General features: G+C 39.0%; 1 protein-coding gene across 1 annotated transcript; it reads right to left on the bottom strand.

The window, feature by feature from the left end:
* Nucleotides 1–387: 387 nt before the first annotated feature.
* Smp_065980 (putative heat shock protein 70 (hsp70)-interacting protein) lies at nucleotides 388–7,837 on the bottom strand. The gene is made up of 8 exons (XM_018789469.1): nucleotides 7,706–7,837; nucleotides 6,374–6,468; nucleotides 6,269–6,341; nucleotides 6,133–6,232; nucleotides 5,421–5,525; nucleotides 2,529–2,777; nucleotides 1,922–2,101; nucleotides 388–842 (listed from the first exon to the last, which is right to left on the bottom strand). Exons 1-8 carry the CDS (start codon nucleotides 7,806–7,808, stop codon nucleotides 692–694), a joined length of 1,056 nt encoding a protein of 351 aa, XP_018654909.1. The 5' UTR covers nucleotides 7,809–7,837; the 3' UTR covers nucleotides 388–691.
* Between the last annotated feature and the right edge of the window lie 9,273 nt (nucleotides 7,838–17,110).

A 17,110-nucleotide genomic window follows, 5' to 3' on the forward strand; every position in this document is an offset into this window, starting at 1 on the left:
TTGCTTCCGCTCTTGTCTTTTCGTTCAAGTAGTCAATTTATGGGAGTTAGTGAGTAGCACGTTCAGTATCAGATTTCGGGCGTCACCCATCATAACAACTGACTATTTATGGTCTAATGATGTACCAATGTGCAATTAATGACTTAAGAATAGTAGCTGTTAACAACAAATGAACTTTGAGAATTCTCTGCTTTATCTATGGACACACATAACAATCGTAGAATCTAACAGAATAAACGCTTAAGCTTTTTATATAATCTTGAATAAACAGACAACAGAAAATACATACGAAATAGTTTTACTTATTATTACACATTGTACACACAATTAAGAATAAACTTTTTCTATAAATATCATACTAAATATAATATACCACTTTTTGATGATACACAACGACTTTTATTCGTTAGTTCATATGTAAAATTACTGCAATTATAACTAGTAACAAAAGTACACAGAGAAGACAAGAAAAAGTCTAAAACAGTATGGTGTGCATAATATGATTTTTATCAGAAAAAAAAGTGGGGAAAAACAATAAATAGTTAGCACAATCATCCCTATTTTGTTTACTAAAAAAGAAACAAAAAGAAGGAATATTTCCAAAATTAAATTTAGAAAAAATTACAACTGAATTTTGCCATAATACACGTTAACAAAACAAGACACCGGTTATCATTTAAAATGCCAATTATTATTTGGAATTTGTATTGTTATGCTCATTGGAATTAGTATTATTTTCTGGATTTGAATTTTGTCCACTAACATTGGTATGAAATGTTTGACGTAAGTGATTGACAAGTTGTGGATTGGATGCTTGCAATTGTTGAGCAAGTTGTTGACCACTAAAAATAGGCAATTAGAAGAAAATACATAAATATGGTATGATAACAGAAAACTATTTTATTAGGAATAAAACAGGTATGTGATAGAAACACTGAATATATGACTAATTATCTAACTAACTACTTGCTTCCTCCTTTCCAGATAACATCAACATGTACTTTATATTTTACATGGACGAGCTATGCTCTGGTTTGATACAGATAATACACTAGTCTATATTCATCCTGATGTGTGAGTGACATTATAATAAAGTAACTCTAAAGTGTAAATCAAAGTAAAATTCAAAGACGATAAAAGCATCATACTGAGATAGGATTTGTAGAAAAATGAGGGAGGGAAACAAAACAACAAAATATTTCATACGTTAATGAACTAGCATAAGATATAACTTTCCACAACAGTGCATCCAACAAGTGGTTATTTGCATTTTACTAGTTTCTAGTGTCTGAAAAAGCCTGCTTACTACTACATTTTCAAAATTATAGACTGATCAAAATGTAGTCCCTAATATCGACAATGGGATAGACCAAACCCTTCCTAATGACGATATAAACATTATACCTGTTCAACAATTTAATGGTTATCTGCACTCACTTGCTTAGTAGATAACGAATTTGACTTTTAAAGCGAAAGGTACCAGCTTCACGTCCTAGTGTGAACATACATCAACAACGGAATGCAGGTGCCCCCGGCTGACGAGCCCCGAATAGGGCGTATCGAGCGTCCTGAATTCCACTGCTGGTTACAACTTATCTATTCTAAATAAGATATTCTATCTATTTGTTGATAGAAAGGGTACAGAAAACGGTGAGTATTATCAAAATTTATGAGCTCTTTTATTTACCTTCCCATAAAATTTTATTTAGCCAATGTAGTAAGGTTCCTTTAGTTCAGTCAAAAGATATCCCGAAGTATAAAACTAATCGAACTATCAATTTTGAGGCATGAGACCATTAGTGTGCAACAAATAAAGCAATACAATATACAAATGATGACCAAATACTCAGAATGAATCTATTTCTAATAAAAATGGAGTGAGTAGAGTAAGTAATAAGGAACAAAAAAACAAATTTCTTACAGGCGTAAAAATTCGTCCATACTTTGACCATTAGTACTAGGACCAGCACCACTAGGATTATTACTTTGTGAATTAGATTCTGTCGATTCATTGGAATTGTCAGCTTCAGTATTGCGGGATGAATTATCTGTAGTTGGATTGTCTGATACTCCAAATGTATTGCGTAGTAGATTAGTCATCCTAAATTGATGGCAAAATGAGAACGGTAGAGAATATAACTTTGTTCAATTTTAAGCAGTAGAAAATATTTTGATCATGTTACACAAGATATACTATCTAAATTGGACGTACTACACTATTAAAATAAACAATTACAAACTGCTTGGAAAAAGTACAATGCGTTTAGGATTGATACTGACTAGAAAACATCTATCTTTAAGCACACTGCAGAAATCTGTCATTTTGTTTTACAGACTGTATTTTTTATTGATGACGGGTTTGAAAAACATTTAAATTTAACTGATATGGATATCACCAATTTCCAGCTTAGATTAATTACATCCTGGTGATTTCATTTCTGAGATTCCTCTCACAATTACAAGCATAAATCTTTACTAAACATAGATAGAAACGCAGGACATCGCTTTGAAACATTAATCAGACTTACATATTTTGAGCATTCGGGTCATTCATGAATTGGCGAGCCATATTCTGCATCATTGGATTATTTAGAAAGGAATTTAAGTCAAAACCACTAAATAATCCTGAGCTCTGAGTATTATCTGATGAATTCTTCAACTTTTCTTCGGCAATTGACAGATTTTGCTGGCAATTCTCGTTATTTGGGTCAAGCTCTAAACCTTTCCGATAACACTCAACAGCTTTAGCATAATTACCAATGCTAGAATAGGCGATACTATAATAAAGAAATACCAAATAAAATTACGAAGTGTATACAAATTAACATGTTGAGTACTTAATCCTTTTGATATACACCAAGTGAAAAGTTTGCTAAAATAGCTGGTAATTATATCACTACGGAACTATGAAGATTGTATCTGACTTATACAACATATAACGTGGGAAAAGTGATTCAGTGTTTGTCAAAGAGTGGCTCTAAATTTAAGTGTGGCTGAATGCCAGTTGAACTGTTTCCCTAAAGTGTTCTCCTTATCATCCAATATCCTGGATTGAGTGAATAATAATTGGATCTTTTCCAGAAATTGTCTGACTAGTACCTATCCCCTTGATAAGTCTGAATAATTGTCTACTTTTACCTATGGCCACTTCCTTTTCCATCTCTTTTGTTTTCGTTACCTACCACTGCTCACGATTATTACACAGGCTTTTTATCAACCTGCGTTTAAGCTATCTTTGCCTTACATCGTGTTCAAAGCCAGATGGGATGAGTTTCCGAGAATCGATCAGTTCAGTAGCTGCTTCTGACATTCGCTGGTTTCCTTTAAACTTTCGGTTTAAGTTACTAGTAGATGTCACTGCTGTTACCACAGCTGTATGGGTTCCAAGCTACCTCGGGGTGGATATCACATTCATGGTTGGCTAACTGCTTTTCTAGTTTTTTCTGGAATACGCTCTTGACTTTCTCATCATTAATTTGAGCTCCCAATGGTTTCCTTGCTGTGCTTTTTCTACATCTATTAAGATGCACACAAATAAGTGCTCTCAATGGAGCGTGATCTGAGTTTAAATATGTGTCCCAGAATGATCGACAGCCTTATTGAGCCTAGTAAAATTCATCTCTTACTTCATCCGAGGTGCTATCAGTGAGAGCGTAGGGAGAGAGACAAAAAAGAGGTAATGGGGTGTGTTCCTATACTCCCGTGTTTTTCCTCCCTAGCCTAATCGAATAGCCTATAAGTAACTGTCTATTGAAATCCATTCCATAAGAACCTGTTTTGCTTTTGAACTTAATGCTATACCTACACCAGTGAGGCCAGTGGAAGTGGTAGAGAGATCTTTAGCGCTGACCACAGGGTGAGATCAAGCGAGTGACCCCACTCAGATCCTATGCATGCGTTTTGGAGATGCAACAGACATCGACATGGTGGGATTCTAGGATCCTAGCTAAAGAAGTATGTTGTTCTAAATGACAAGATTCGAACATTAAAAGCCCCAATATGTATTTAAGAGTGTCATCTCGGGACATCAGGAATAACATTTCGTCAACTCCAATTATTATCATTGGTGGCGCGTGTTGATGAAGATAAACAAGGATTAGTCGTCAATCAGTCACAACGTAGAACCCGTACGTACATCGGCTCAAGTTCCCACACCCCATTAGCACAGAGAGATGAAGTTGTCAAGCTAAATTCCAGAATAGCAGAGGTAGCAACAGTATCAGTGGTAATAGGAAAGATTAGGCACCGAAGATACGATTCGAAAAAAATAAAAATTAGCGAAATAAACACACAAAAAAGTTAGGAGAAATTAAGAATCTCAGAATTTAGGGGAAGACAAATAATCAGTGCACCTGAGCCACTGAAAACGATTTCGAGCTGTCATTCAGAGTCTCTAACCAAGGATTATTCATGGGGATAGAAGAATTATTAAGACGTGAGGGAGGGATTTGATCGTGAAGGAACTGATCTCGGGTGCTGATAGAGGTATGGGGGCAACTGTAATTTACGAACTCCCCACATCGTGGAAGGATCTGTAAAGGGAATTGGAATAGTGATGTTCTTGGTGACTTGGGAGCGTGACCACAGGGAGTAAGGGACAACTACTCGGGAAAGGTAACGCATAGCCTTTGCGTAGGAAGTTTTGATATGTTAGCTCTGCACTTTAAAAAGCTTTACTACCAGAGAAAGAAATCCGTAGGGTTATGTAAGATGTGACAGCAGAGAATGGTACGCTCTCGCTCTCGAAATGCTCTCATATAGCCATGCGTATACAACCACTGCCAGGGAAGTCATACTCACTGCCTTCTCGTGGCACCGGTGTTTTTACGAAATCGAGAGGAAGAAAAGCGAATGTTTGGCGATTTAACCGGGTTGGTGAACACAGAGGGTCCACCTAAAAGAGTTGGAAAACCCTGATTTCGAACCAATGGTGCACATGGGCTCCAGGATCGTGAAGGGACAAATGGTGTGAGGACAAATCGTTGGTCACCGGCTACCATGGGACTGCATCTCTTGACGCTGCCCAACTACCTTGTGGATCAGACCTTTAGGTCGAAGGCTCCAGGTGTGTCCCCCTAAGAGAGCCACTTGATTAGGTCTGGGCACCCGGGCAGTATCATAGCCCTCACACAATTAAATGAAATGACAATTTTTTGTGTGACACATATGTATTCGGTGCCTCCTTGTACCAATATTTATGTGTTCAAATAATAATAATAATAATAATAATGTGATTGCCAGTAGTAATCAAAAATCAAATGAATAAACCTCATGGCAGCTATCAAAGTGCTTTTATGATGTATTCATCGATAACGATATATTGGGATATCCAACCCAGTAATAACTCTAAGGGAACCTTAAAAGGTTACGAATAATAGGACAGTATGTAAAAAATGAAGGTCCAAATATATAACACTCACCCCATTCTACCATATGCTTTGCTGTAATATGGGTCGATTTCTAAAGCCTTCAGACAGTCATTGATTGCATCTTGGTGATGGTCTAATCGAGAGTGAGCAGCAGCTCTTCAGACAAAAAAATAAAGTGATCAAAAATTTTCAAGGTAATGGAGAGATGAGATTACATGAAAATTAGTAGTAGTAATTCACTGAGTTAGTCAACTATATAATCTCTTAAGAACATGATATCCCTGTAAACCAATTTTAAAGTTGGCTGTAATCTAAAAAGTAGGCAGTTACATGATACGCTTCTGTTCTAGAAGTAAGCACCTTCCATAACATGCGAATACTAAAAACAATATTCATTCAACTTTTTATAACCCCATATTACGTTACAAAGAGCAATCAGCTAGAACAGATTTTTTTATAAGCTATTTGATCCTGGAATTCCAAACCAACAATTACAACACTGAACTATTATAAGACACTATAAACCTTTCAAGTTGGTTGTGGACAATCAGCTTAATGGTTTATTTTTTTCCATAGATTTCGTTTACATATGGGCTGAAGTATAAGAAACATGGACTATCATCCCCGTGAAATAAGGCTATAACTCATCTGATCAATTTTAGTAGTATGAAAGTTATTTCAGGTGTAATGGCATCTCTATGGTAGAGTACTAGAGTCTGATTTTTAGAAAATACTCTAAAATGCCATAAAACTCAGAAAGTACCTGTTGCAGTAAAATACGGCATTGTAGGGGGACAGCTCGATAGCTTTACTGTAGCAAGCTACAGCTTCCCCAAACTTCTCCTGTTTCATGCATTGGTTGCCTGCAGGTGCAGCTTAATAAAAAAGAATAGTCATACCTTGATTTTTTAATGCTTCTGACATTGATTTGGTTTCTTCTGAAGGTTCACTTCTTGGAATATTCGGTTTTTTCTGTAATAGTGACTTAAAAGGCGAGTAATTACTTGCGACTGGGATTTAAATAATGTTTGTAAATCGAGAACATCACCAACTTCAGTACCAGATATATGAAAAGCTGTTTCTATGCATTGCTTCGCAACTAAAACAAAAGTCATCTGAATAGTTACTCTAAGATAAGTTTTTTCAGGTAAACAAATATAAATGACCTGTATACATCGGTAGGTCATAGTACTGAAGCGATTTACGTAAGGAACGTCTTTTTGAAGCCTTGTAAGGAGGGCTTGTATTTCCTTTATTATTCTATCCAAGAATTCAATGAGTAGTTGTTGCATATATCGCAAAGATAAAGTTTGCTCCAAGTAACCCAACTTACTCGGTGTGCCACACGAAAAGCAATTCAACAGTAATTTTCTATGTCTCAAATTTGTGTCCGCAACTACATGATCTGCTTTCATGTTAATGTTGGGTCAGTCTTGCTCTCTTGAGTCACAGATTTCAATAAAAAGGTAACTTGTCAAGAATGTAACTTAGTTACAAAATCATTGATCAAGAACAGTTAACGAAAACGTTACTCATCAGCGGACATCCACAAATGTGACCACTTTAATAAACAGAGTTCCCGCGACTTACATCAGGGTACAGATAAACTGACTAAAGAATGTTTGGAGGTAATATTAACAATAGTTGGAGAGCTAAAGGAAAAAACGGAACTGAAAAGTGACAAGTATGGCGTAGTTCTACGTTCATAATTTAGATAAGCATGAAAAATGAATGCAGTCGGTTTTGTAAGATCAAATAAAAGCTAATAACTGAAATGACTGATATCATACTAAACATAGATGGTAGCAGTAGTTTAAGAAAGCAATATTTTAATCGTTAAGTTGTAGATTCAGGCATATTCCCACCTACTTGGTTTTTAGCACCTGGTCAGTATCGACAGACTCTACGTAAAGTATGAGCTTCGGAGTCAAGGTAATAAACCTAAACTTATTAGGTGGGTAACACTATCACAATCTCGACTTTACCACCCTTCTTCCTAACCCAATTCTACGTCGGCCCTTGCAAAGTATCTGAAGACAAGGGTACTGAAGCTTAACATTGTTATTTGAATAGTAGGCCTACGATCTGACCAATTTTCCGAAATATTCCCGGTACCAAACCCTAAATACGAGACCCACAACTTTAAGACAGGCTAGTACAATTTCCTAACCGTACATTAGATCACTAGTTGATCTTCACCCAACAGCGTTGCTAATTTTGGGACCAATCTACCTAGAAACACATCACTGCTCTCACAATAATACTATATTTTCTTAGACGAAGCTATGCGAAAAGTAATGACTTCCTTACCACTAAGTTAATGTATGTATGATTACCTTCAAGACCCTCATTTATCTCCGAAGAGTAGACATTGGAACTTATTTCGTTATCGAAGAAACGGGCAATGGACCTGTATATTTCTTTCTTATCAGCCATCATCACAGCCCTTCACGGTAACGACTACTGTCATAAACCCCTCTACAAACGGTACAAATGGTCAAATTCTAGTGGACGGAAAAATGTAGCTCTCGCCTCACAAGTCTCTCTGTGAAATGTCGATGATTCACTTTATGCCTTTAAACGTTAAAGCCAGTTCGCTATTGTTCCTGCAACCTTGAAGCGGAAGGACCAGACAACTTACCAGATGAAGAACCGAAGTCAGACATGGAGACAACTGCAAAGATGCTCCATATTCTCTGAAGAACTATTTTGTAGGAAAAATAAGCGCCAACAGACTAGCAAGGGAGATACCTCATCAAGATACCCATGAAATGAGATCTCAGCACGTGTGAGAACAACAGAGGTATCACACCACTATTGGTACCAAGAAAAGCTTACGGCAGTGTGCTTGAAACTAAAGAAGGATTCAGCAGACACTCAGCTTCGAGATCAACAGACCGGAATCTGCAAGAATCGGCCGTGTAACGACACTACTGACTAATGTTAGACAGTCGATTGAACGAAATTCGTCACTATACATCGACTTCCCAGATTATGTGAAAGCGTTTAACAGTGTGGATGGGATGACCTAGTGGAACCATCTTCGACACTGTGGTGTACCTGAGAAGATAGAAAATATCACAAGGAATTCATAAGATTGACTAATTTGCAATTTCGTTTGTGGGGGACAGCTGACCGGCTCACTCCACTGAGGACCAGTGTCAGTCTTCAGTCTTCAGTAATAAGGATAGTAGGTTGATGAACCTGTGTTAATCCTGACAGATTTCCTTCCAGTGAAGGTCCAGCTTCTTTTTGAAAATGTTCACTGATGGTGCTGATACCACTTGTTCTGGTAAAGCGTTCCAGTCATTGACCACTCGATGAGAAAAACGGGGCCCCACCTTTAGTTTATTAGATCGCGGTTTCAGAACCTTCTTGCTATGACCCCGGAGATTATTAGTGCTGGAGGGAGCAAAAAGATAAGACATATTAACACCCAGATCATAATTAAAGATACGAAATGCCAGTATAAGGTCAACTCGCGTCCTACGATAAGATAAGGGGAAAAGATTTAGACGTTTTAAACGCTCATCATAAGGGAGTTTAGAAAGACCCTTTACTAATTTTGTCCCTACACGCTGGACACGCTCAAGCGATTTAGTATCCTTTATCAGACAGGGGCTAGCTGCTTGGATACAGTATTCTAAGTGTGGCCTTACATAGGTGGGATATAGAATTCGAAACATATCCTCGTCGAAGCATTTAAATGCTCTGCGAAGCGACCATAGCGCGCGATAGCCTTTGGAAGCAACCGCATTGCAGTGCGTAGTAGTTTTTAAGTCGTGACTTATAATTACTCCTAGGTCTTTGTGCTCATGAACGCGTGGCAGAGATGTACCATTAATGGTATAATGGTAACTAATATCGTGCCCGATGTGCATGAACACGCTCTCCCTGGAATTAACTTCCAGGCCCCAATCATGAGCCCACCTAACTAATTCATCTAAATCTGCTTGCAGATAACAACGATCAGTCTCATTTTTTACTGTTCTCCAGATTTTAACATCATCCGCAAACAATAACGTCGACGACTTAAGTAGCAAAGGTAGTTCATTAATATACAGAAGGAAAAGTAAAGGGCCTAAGATGGTGCCTTGGGGTACACCACTTTTGACCGGTTTCCATTCGGATAGAGTTCCATTGACAGACAAAGCTGTCTACATTTTCTTCTGGCGGTGGATCAAAATATGAAGACCTCCACATGTAAGGAGAAGCACGGAATACAATGGACAGTTTGGATGCAACTAGACGATTCGGACTTTGTAGATGACCTAACTCTCCTATCCCATACACATGAACAAATGCAGATGAAGTCCTCTAGTGTAGCAGAGTCTCTGCTTCAGTAGGCCTCAGCATACACGAATGAAATACCAAAATCCTCAAATAATAATGATATATTTCTGCAATAGCAGGTACACGCCATTTTTACAGGCATGATCTACAATTTACAACATATACTGGTTCACAGTATGCATCCCAAGCAAGGTTGTTTAGTAATTATAATCTATAAAAGTTGATAGCAGTTCATTCGTTCACATATAATGTGTTTTCATAAGAATAGTTTCCAAAGGGGCATGGCGTCCACGTTACATACCAGATCCAATCTCGACAAAAAGTGTATTAGGGTTTTGGTCGTGCTAAGTATTTATGTAATGCAGCTTTTTAAGTTTATAGTTGTTATAAAGTAGGCTTGTGAAGCTCCTGGTTCGAACTATGACCTTGGGAAAGCGCGTTCGTCGAGCTTGTTCCAGATGTCAGAAGTTACATAGCTTCGCCCTCAGAGCAAGATTCTGAAGAGAAGAAAAAAAAGAAAAAGAAACCGAGGAGCAGCAAGGCATTTGGATATGAACGATAACCAATGCTTAACATTAATTAGTGGAACAGATGGAGGTATGATAAATTATTAGAATAAATTGATACTAGCGCATGTTGCAAGAGTGAACTGTGATTAGGGGCTCCAGAGGAGAGAATGCAGTAATAAAGAACAATGAGTTGTGATATTTATCAAGGTGGAGTAGGTTCCAATGAAGGAGGGAAGTCAAGGTTGGAATGAGGAAGAACAGAGAGTGCATATGGAGAGTAGAGTGTTGAGTAAAATAGCAACCATATCCTTTACAGTCTGTTTTTTTCATCATCCGATGCCTGCCACACAGTTTTCATGTAAAAGTCCGAGTTAGCATGTTAAAGGTTGTCTTAGTAGAATAGTTAATCCAGCACAAAAATTAGAAACAAGAGTCTGAATGGTGAGTGTAGGAGAACAATCTCAATATCACAGATTGATTGACTTGTTCTCATCCATAAAGAGCCTGATACAAACAAAATGTTCCGCTCCACAAACACGGGTGGATTGAAGTCATCGCCCTCACCATCAGTGCTTGCTGGTCAGTAACTCCACCCTCCCTCCTTTTGTGATGTTAGGCTCATTTACGCTTATTTTTTGGATACATATCATACTTGGAAAACACTACTTCTATAAGTACCATGTTGCAAGCTTATCAGACAGTTACAAATTATGGACTGTGGGTAAGGCTTCGATGCAATGTTTTTATTGACTATACAGTAAAGTGTAGGTTACGAATTAGAGTATAGGCATTAGGAAGGGTATAGTGTAGGATATTTGTTTACCATAGTAGGCGTAAAAGTGGAGATTTATATTAGTTACAGATAAGGTAAGGTAACGAGTGGTGAAATAATATTAATGGCAAGGCAACATAGTGTACAAATGAGTAAAAAGCTGATAAATAGACAAGAAGTAACTCACACTAAATTCGCGCTGAGGTTGTTTTGCTCTATGCTAACCGGTTGATGGGTGACATGTTCTGTGGTTGTACGACCACTGGCAGTAGGCAGTCGATTGTGCGTTTCTTCTGACGTTTTAGGGTATTTATAAGCGTCATTTAGCGACCGAGTATTGATAGGTCCAGTGAGTTGCCTGTCTACTTCAATTGAAAAGAATTAGGGAGGGGAAAGTATCTAATACAACTACAAGGTAGGGAAATAAGGCGATTCATTCTATATATGTAGAGAGCCTATGATGTTTGTGTGGGACGTGGATGTGTTCGTTTGCGCCAGATCTATGCAGGTGAGGGCTTGATCAATGAGTCTTGCAAACACGGACAACACTAACCCAATAGTACCTGATACAAAGACTCTGGAAGACGAAGAAACTTTGATGCACCTGGACAGAATCATCGACAAAACGAAGGATCTGATGCAGACGCAAAGGTGAGAATTGGCAATGCAAGGGTGGCATTCCTAGTATTGGAGAACATATGGAACTCGAAAAAACTGTCAAACAATATCAAGGATATAATCTTCAATATGAAAGTGAAGTCAGTTCTACTCTTCGGTGCCGAAACTTGAAGAAATACTACAACTACCGTCAAAAATACTGGTATTTATAGACAATTATCTAGGCAAGACACACATTGTCCGTCGGACGGATAACATCAGCAACAACCTATTGTGACAAAGAAGAGGGAATTAGGAAAGAACTCTGGAGGTGAACAGGTAGTACATTGCGAAGATCTTCAGACTGCATCTCAGACCGAGACCTAACTTGAAATATTTGGTGAAAAAGTGAAATGTTCTGACTCAAGAACACATTGAGTCGGGAATTGAAGATATCAAGAGAATGAATATCACTTTGAAACAACTGGAAGGAATAGCCCAGGACGGAGTTTGCTGGGGACTCCTAGTCGACGTTTTATGCTCTACAAGAGGTAACAAAAGTAAATATGTAGGTTTGAAGCCAGGTTTGATCCTCCTAAAGCACTAACTCATCATCCTGATCGCAAACTTCTCGTTAAACCCAAACATTATCATCAGAAAGTAATGATGGCGCTAAAGAAGGACATTCAAAAAGATTGTAATGAGGGAGTTCTAGTTCTGAATGTGCAGATTCAAACCGTGCCATGTGCTGCGCAAATAACTTTATATCAACCTGCTTTTACAATCTTACTTACTTACGCCTGTTACCCCTCGTCGAGGAGCATAGGCCGCTCATCAGCATTCTCCATCCAACTCTGTCCTGAGCCTTCCTTTCCAGTTCTTTCCAGTTGCTATTCATCCTTTTCATATCTGCTTCTATTTCCCGGCGTAGTGTGTTCTTTGGCCTTCCTCTTTTCCGCTTCCCTTCCGGACTCCAAGTTAGGGATTGAGTTGTGATGCACATTGGTGATTTTCTTAATGTATGTCCGATCCACTTCCAACGTCTTTACCTAATTTCCTCTTCAGCTGGAAGCTGGTTTGTCCTCTCCCATAAAACGCTGTTGGTGATAGTATCCGACCAATGGATGTTGAGTATTTTCCGTAGACAACTATTTAGAAATACTTGTAGCTTTCTGATGATGGTCGTAGTAGTTCTCCACGTTTCAGCTCCATACAGAAGGACTGTCTTGACGTTTGTATTAAAGATTCTGACCTTGAAATTGGTTGAGAGTTGTTTTGAGTTCCATATGTTCTTCAATTGTAAAAATGCTGCCCTTGCTTCGCCAATCCTCCCCTTTACATCTGCATCCGATCCTCCTTGTTTATCAACGATGCTCCCCAGGTACTTGAACGTTTCCACCTCTTCCAGAGTTTCGCCGTCAAGTGTGATTGGGTTGGTGTTCTCCGTGTTGCGTTTGAGAATCTTGCTTTTTCCTTTGTGAATGTGGAGGCCTATCGGTGCGGAGGCTGCTGCTACATTTTCGGTCTTCATCTGCATTTGTTCGTGTGTATGAGAGAGGAGGGCTAGGTCATCTGCGAAGTCCAAATCATCTAATTGATTCTGAGAAGTCCATTGTATTCCGTATTTCCCGTCAGATGTCGAATTCTTCATAATCCAGTCAATCACTAGAAGAAAGAGGAATGGGGAGAGTAGACAGCCTTGTCTGACTCCGGTCCTTACTGGAAATGCATCTGTCAGCTGTCCTCCATGCATGACTTTGCACTGTAGTCCATCGTATGAGTTCCGGATAATGTTGACAATCTTTTCAGGAACTCCATAGTGTCGAAGAAGTTTCCATAATGTTCTCCTGTCCACGCTGTCAAACGCCTTCTCATAGTCAATGAAGTTGACGTATAGTGATGAGTTCCACTCGACTGATTGTTCAACGATGATCCGTAGTGTCGCAATCTGGTCTGTGCACGACCTATCCTTACGGAGTCCAGCCTGTTGATCCCTAAGTTCGGCGTCTACTGCGTCATTCATCCGATTCAGCAGCACTCTGTTGAAAACTTTTCTGGTACTGATAACAAACTGATGCCTCTGTAGTTTTCACATTTGCTCAGATCTCCTTTCTTTGGTATCTTGATGAGATATCCTTCTTTTCAGTCTGTCAGTAGCACTTGTTCCTCTTCCCAGATCTTCTTGAATAGAAGGTGAAGCATGTTTGCAATTATTTCATTGTCCGACTTCAGTGCTTCTGCTGGTATATTGTCAGGCGCTGCCGCCTTCCCACTTTTGATTTGTCTGATGGCCATCTTGACTTCTTCGATCGTTGGTGGAGTGACATCTATTGGAAGGTCAGTGTGGGCTGCTTCGATGTTCGGTGGATTCAATGGGGCTGGTCTATTCAGCAGTTCCTCGAAGTATTCTGCCCATCTTTTCCTCTGTTCTTGAATCTCAGTGACTGTCTTTCCTTCTTTGTCCTTGACTGGTCTCTCTGGTTTGCTATATCTCCCCGCCAATTTCTTCGTTGTATCATATAGTTGTCTCGTATTCCCTTCTCTTGCAGCTTTTTCCGCCGTCGTTGCTAGTTCTCCCATGTATTTCTGCTTGTCGGCTTTAATGCTTTTCTTCACTTCCCTGTTTGCTTCTGCGTAGTCTGCTTGTGCTTTGACTTTCTCTGCTCGTGTTCGGCTGTTGTTAATTGCTAGTTTCTTGTTCTTCCTTTCTTGAATTTTGTCCAGGGTTCCCATAGAGATCCATTCCTTGTGATGATGCTTCTTAGGACCAAGAACCTCCTGACACGTTGAAGTTAGTGCTTCCCTTTCCAGTTGTCCTCCATCGTAGTTTCTTGTTCTTTCAGTAGATCCTGTAAAGCTTGGAACCTGTTGTTGAGAGTTACCTTGAATTGGTTGAGCTTGTCAATATCTCGAAGGAAAGCTGTATTGAACCTTTGTAGTGCTGTTTGTCCAGTCGTACAGTGTTTCTATAGCTTCAGTCTCATCTTGGCCACAACCAGGTGGTGATCTGAAGCTATGTCAGCTCCTCTCCGGGTTCTCACATCTTCCATTGATCTTCGGAATTTTTTGTTGATACAGATGTGATCTATCTGGTTCTCTGTGGTTTGGTCCTGTGAGATCCATGTAGCTTTGTGTATGCGCTTATGTGGGAATATTGTGCCGCCTACAACCAATTTGTTGAATGCATTTAGATTTGCGAATCCCCCCCATTTTCATTTCTCTATTCCAGTCCATGTTGTCCTATTATATCTTCATATCCGATGTTGTCCACTCCGACTTTGGCGTTTAGGTCTCCCATCAGGATGGTGAGGTCCTTTCTTGAGCACTTCGCTGTGATAGTTTGCAGCCTCTCATAGAACTGATCTTTGTCGTTGCCATCATTGGTGGGTGCATAACATTGGATAACGTTCATTGTGATCCCCTCCTTTCTTTTGAATGATGCTTTGATAATTCTGAATCCATGAGATTCCCATCCCACAAGTGCATTTTGTGCTTCTCTGGACAGCGTTAGAGCAACTCTCTGAGTGTGTGGAGCATTTTCCCCTTCGTGACCGGAGTACAGCAGCATCTCTCCTGTACCTAGCCTTTGTTGTCCAGTTTGTGTCCAATGGGTTTCGCTGATTCCGAGTACTGCCAAGTTGTATCTCCTCATTTCTTTTGCTATTTGGCCGGTCTTTCCTGTCTCCCACATTGTCCGGACGTTCCATGTACCTATAAAAAGTGTTGCTCTGGTTGTTAGAAGGTGCATCGGTTTCGTGACTTCCGAAGAATTTCAGCTTTCATCATGAGACGTCATCATTATTCCTTCAACTCCTAGGGCCGAGTTTAAGTGGTTTGAATTATTTTTTCTGATTAGCGTTTTTTTAGCGAGTTAGCTTTTCTACGGGATGGGGTCGCTAACCCTATGCCCAAACCTCCTCCTTTACCCGTGCTTGGGACCGGCAGTAACTCTAGAATAGCTACAGGCAGAGTTGCTTTTACAATCTACGACTAGTTTAATAAAGGTTTCTACACCTTTTTACTTTATTTAAGGTTCTATCACTGTAGTTATGCAACAAACTCTTTGGTTTCCAGTTCGTTCAGACTGTTCGCTTTTAAAAATATAACTGAACCTCCATATTTTTTCCAGTGGGTTGGCCAGAACCTGTGCCCCAACCCTCTATCTTACTGTTCGTTTAAACAAGATTTTCCCACAATTCGATGGAGAGAATTAGATCTTTCAGACCCACATGTCTTGTTTACCCCCATCTTGTTTGCCCATCTGTGAGTTCGTGTTGACTTGTTGAAACTTGATTCCATTGTTTTCCTCTACGTACATCAGAAACTTACTAAGACTAGCAAATATGGTTACAACATATTCGATTAGTATAAAGGCTAACACTGCCCAATATCGGGTCGATTAAGGAAACTTTTCACGTCGTACAACGTAGATAGGGGTTTGTTGCAGTCTCAGCAATGTACGTTGTCTCAGATAGAACATGTAGATTTGTTGTGCTGCATTTGGATATGCTTTCTGATTAGGTATTAAAGCTGAATATCTATAATCATTCATGATAGTTGATGAGTTCATAGTTAGGAATTGTCGATCCAATTTGTTGGCAGTGGACAAACACAAAGTTGTTTATTTATCATTTATTAGACAATGACTTAACGAATGATCATATTGAACTCCATAGTATATATTACATAGATATGAGCAGACAAAGGCAAATATACATGAATATTCGGTATATCAATTAAGACATTAGTGTATTCCGATTGTGGAAAATATCAACATTCGTTTTTGCATAAGGTCCAATGTCAAATAGAAGGAGATCCTCTCATTTAGCAGTCCTTTTGTGCTTGCATGGTAGATCTAATATATCTAATGACTTTGAAAAGGCGCGCGACAATTATGTCGAGCTCACTGAATGCATAATTCGAATTACAGCTAGAAGTTGAGCGAAAACTGCACACAATGGACCAGTAGACGCCATAATTACTATTTCATGCTTCGTTTCTATTGACATAACTTCACAGTCATTAATAAATCTCGTTAATTTTGTCACATTTAGGTTCGTCTAAACAGTAATAAGATTAGGTCCCATTGGTAATTGATGTGTGAGGGAGAAAGATAGTGATTAGTTGTCTCCTTAGTCAGACATGTAGATAGTCCAACAGGTGTCAAATGAGTTATATATTCCCCTATCCTTATTATTTATTATTATGATCATTGATTGTTCATTTTTTGTTGTATTGTGTAGGTTTCGGTATGGAAATATATTTACGTTCTTGTCAGACTAATCACGCGTTCTTGGTCTGAGCTGTGTTGAAGTCCTGTAGAGTAGACACTGTGAGGGAATCTAGTGTAGATATTCGTCTAACATAAATTAACGTCCCGTTCGTGTAAAATGGAAAATGATCCTTATAACATTTTTGTAGGAACTTCGTGCCGCCACAATACCTAAATTTCGCCAAATGTTTTCCTGTCATCATTTGTTATCTTTTCTGAAGTCGAAGCCACTTACAATCGAAATGTTAACAAGGCTCTTAGTTTCTTAATTTTCGTCTTCCATTTCGCCTAGGCATAA

This window comes from Schistosoma mansoni, chromosome W, assembly GCF_000237925.1.
Source record: "Schistosoma mansoni strain Puerto Rico chromosome W, complete genome".
Taxonomy (NCBI): Eukaryota; Metazoa; Platyhelminthes; class Trematoda; order Strigeidida; family Schistosomatidae; genus Schistosoma; species Schistosoma mansoni.

What these genes read in the sequence shown, in the direction of transcription:
- Smp_065980 (XM_018789469.1), bottom strand. Translation starts at nt 7,808, where the DNA reads ATGATGGCTGATAAGAAAGAAATATACAGGTCCATTGCCCGTTTCTTC. An exon ending in AAAGCATATGGTAGAATGGG is followed by an intron (nt 2,778 to 5,420) that starts GTGAGTGTTATA and finishes TCTTTATTATAG; the next exon opens with TATCGCCTATTCTAGCATTG. An exon ending in ATGGACGAATTTTTACGCCT is followed by an intron (nt 843 to 1,921) that starts GTAAGAAATTTG and finishes GCCTATTTTTAG; the next exon opens with TGGTCAACAACTTGCTCAAC.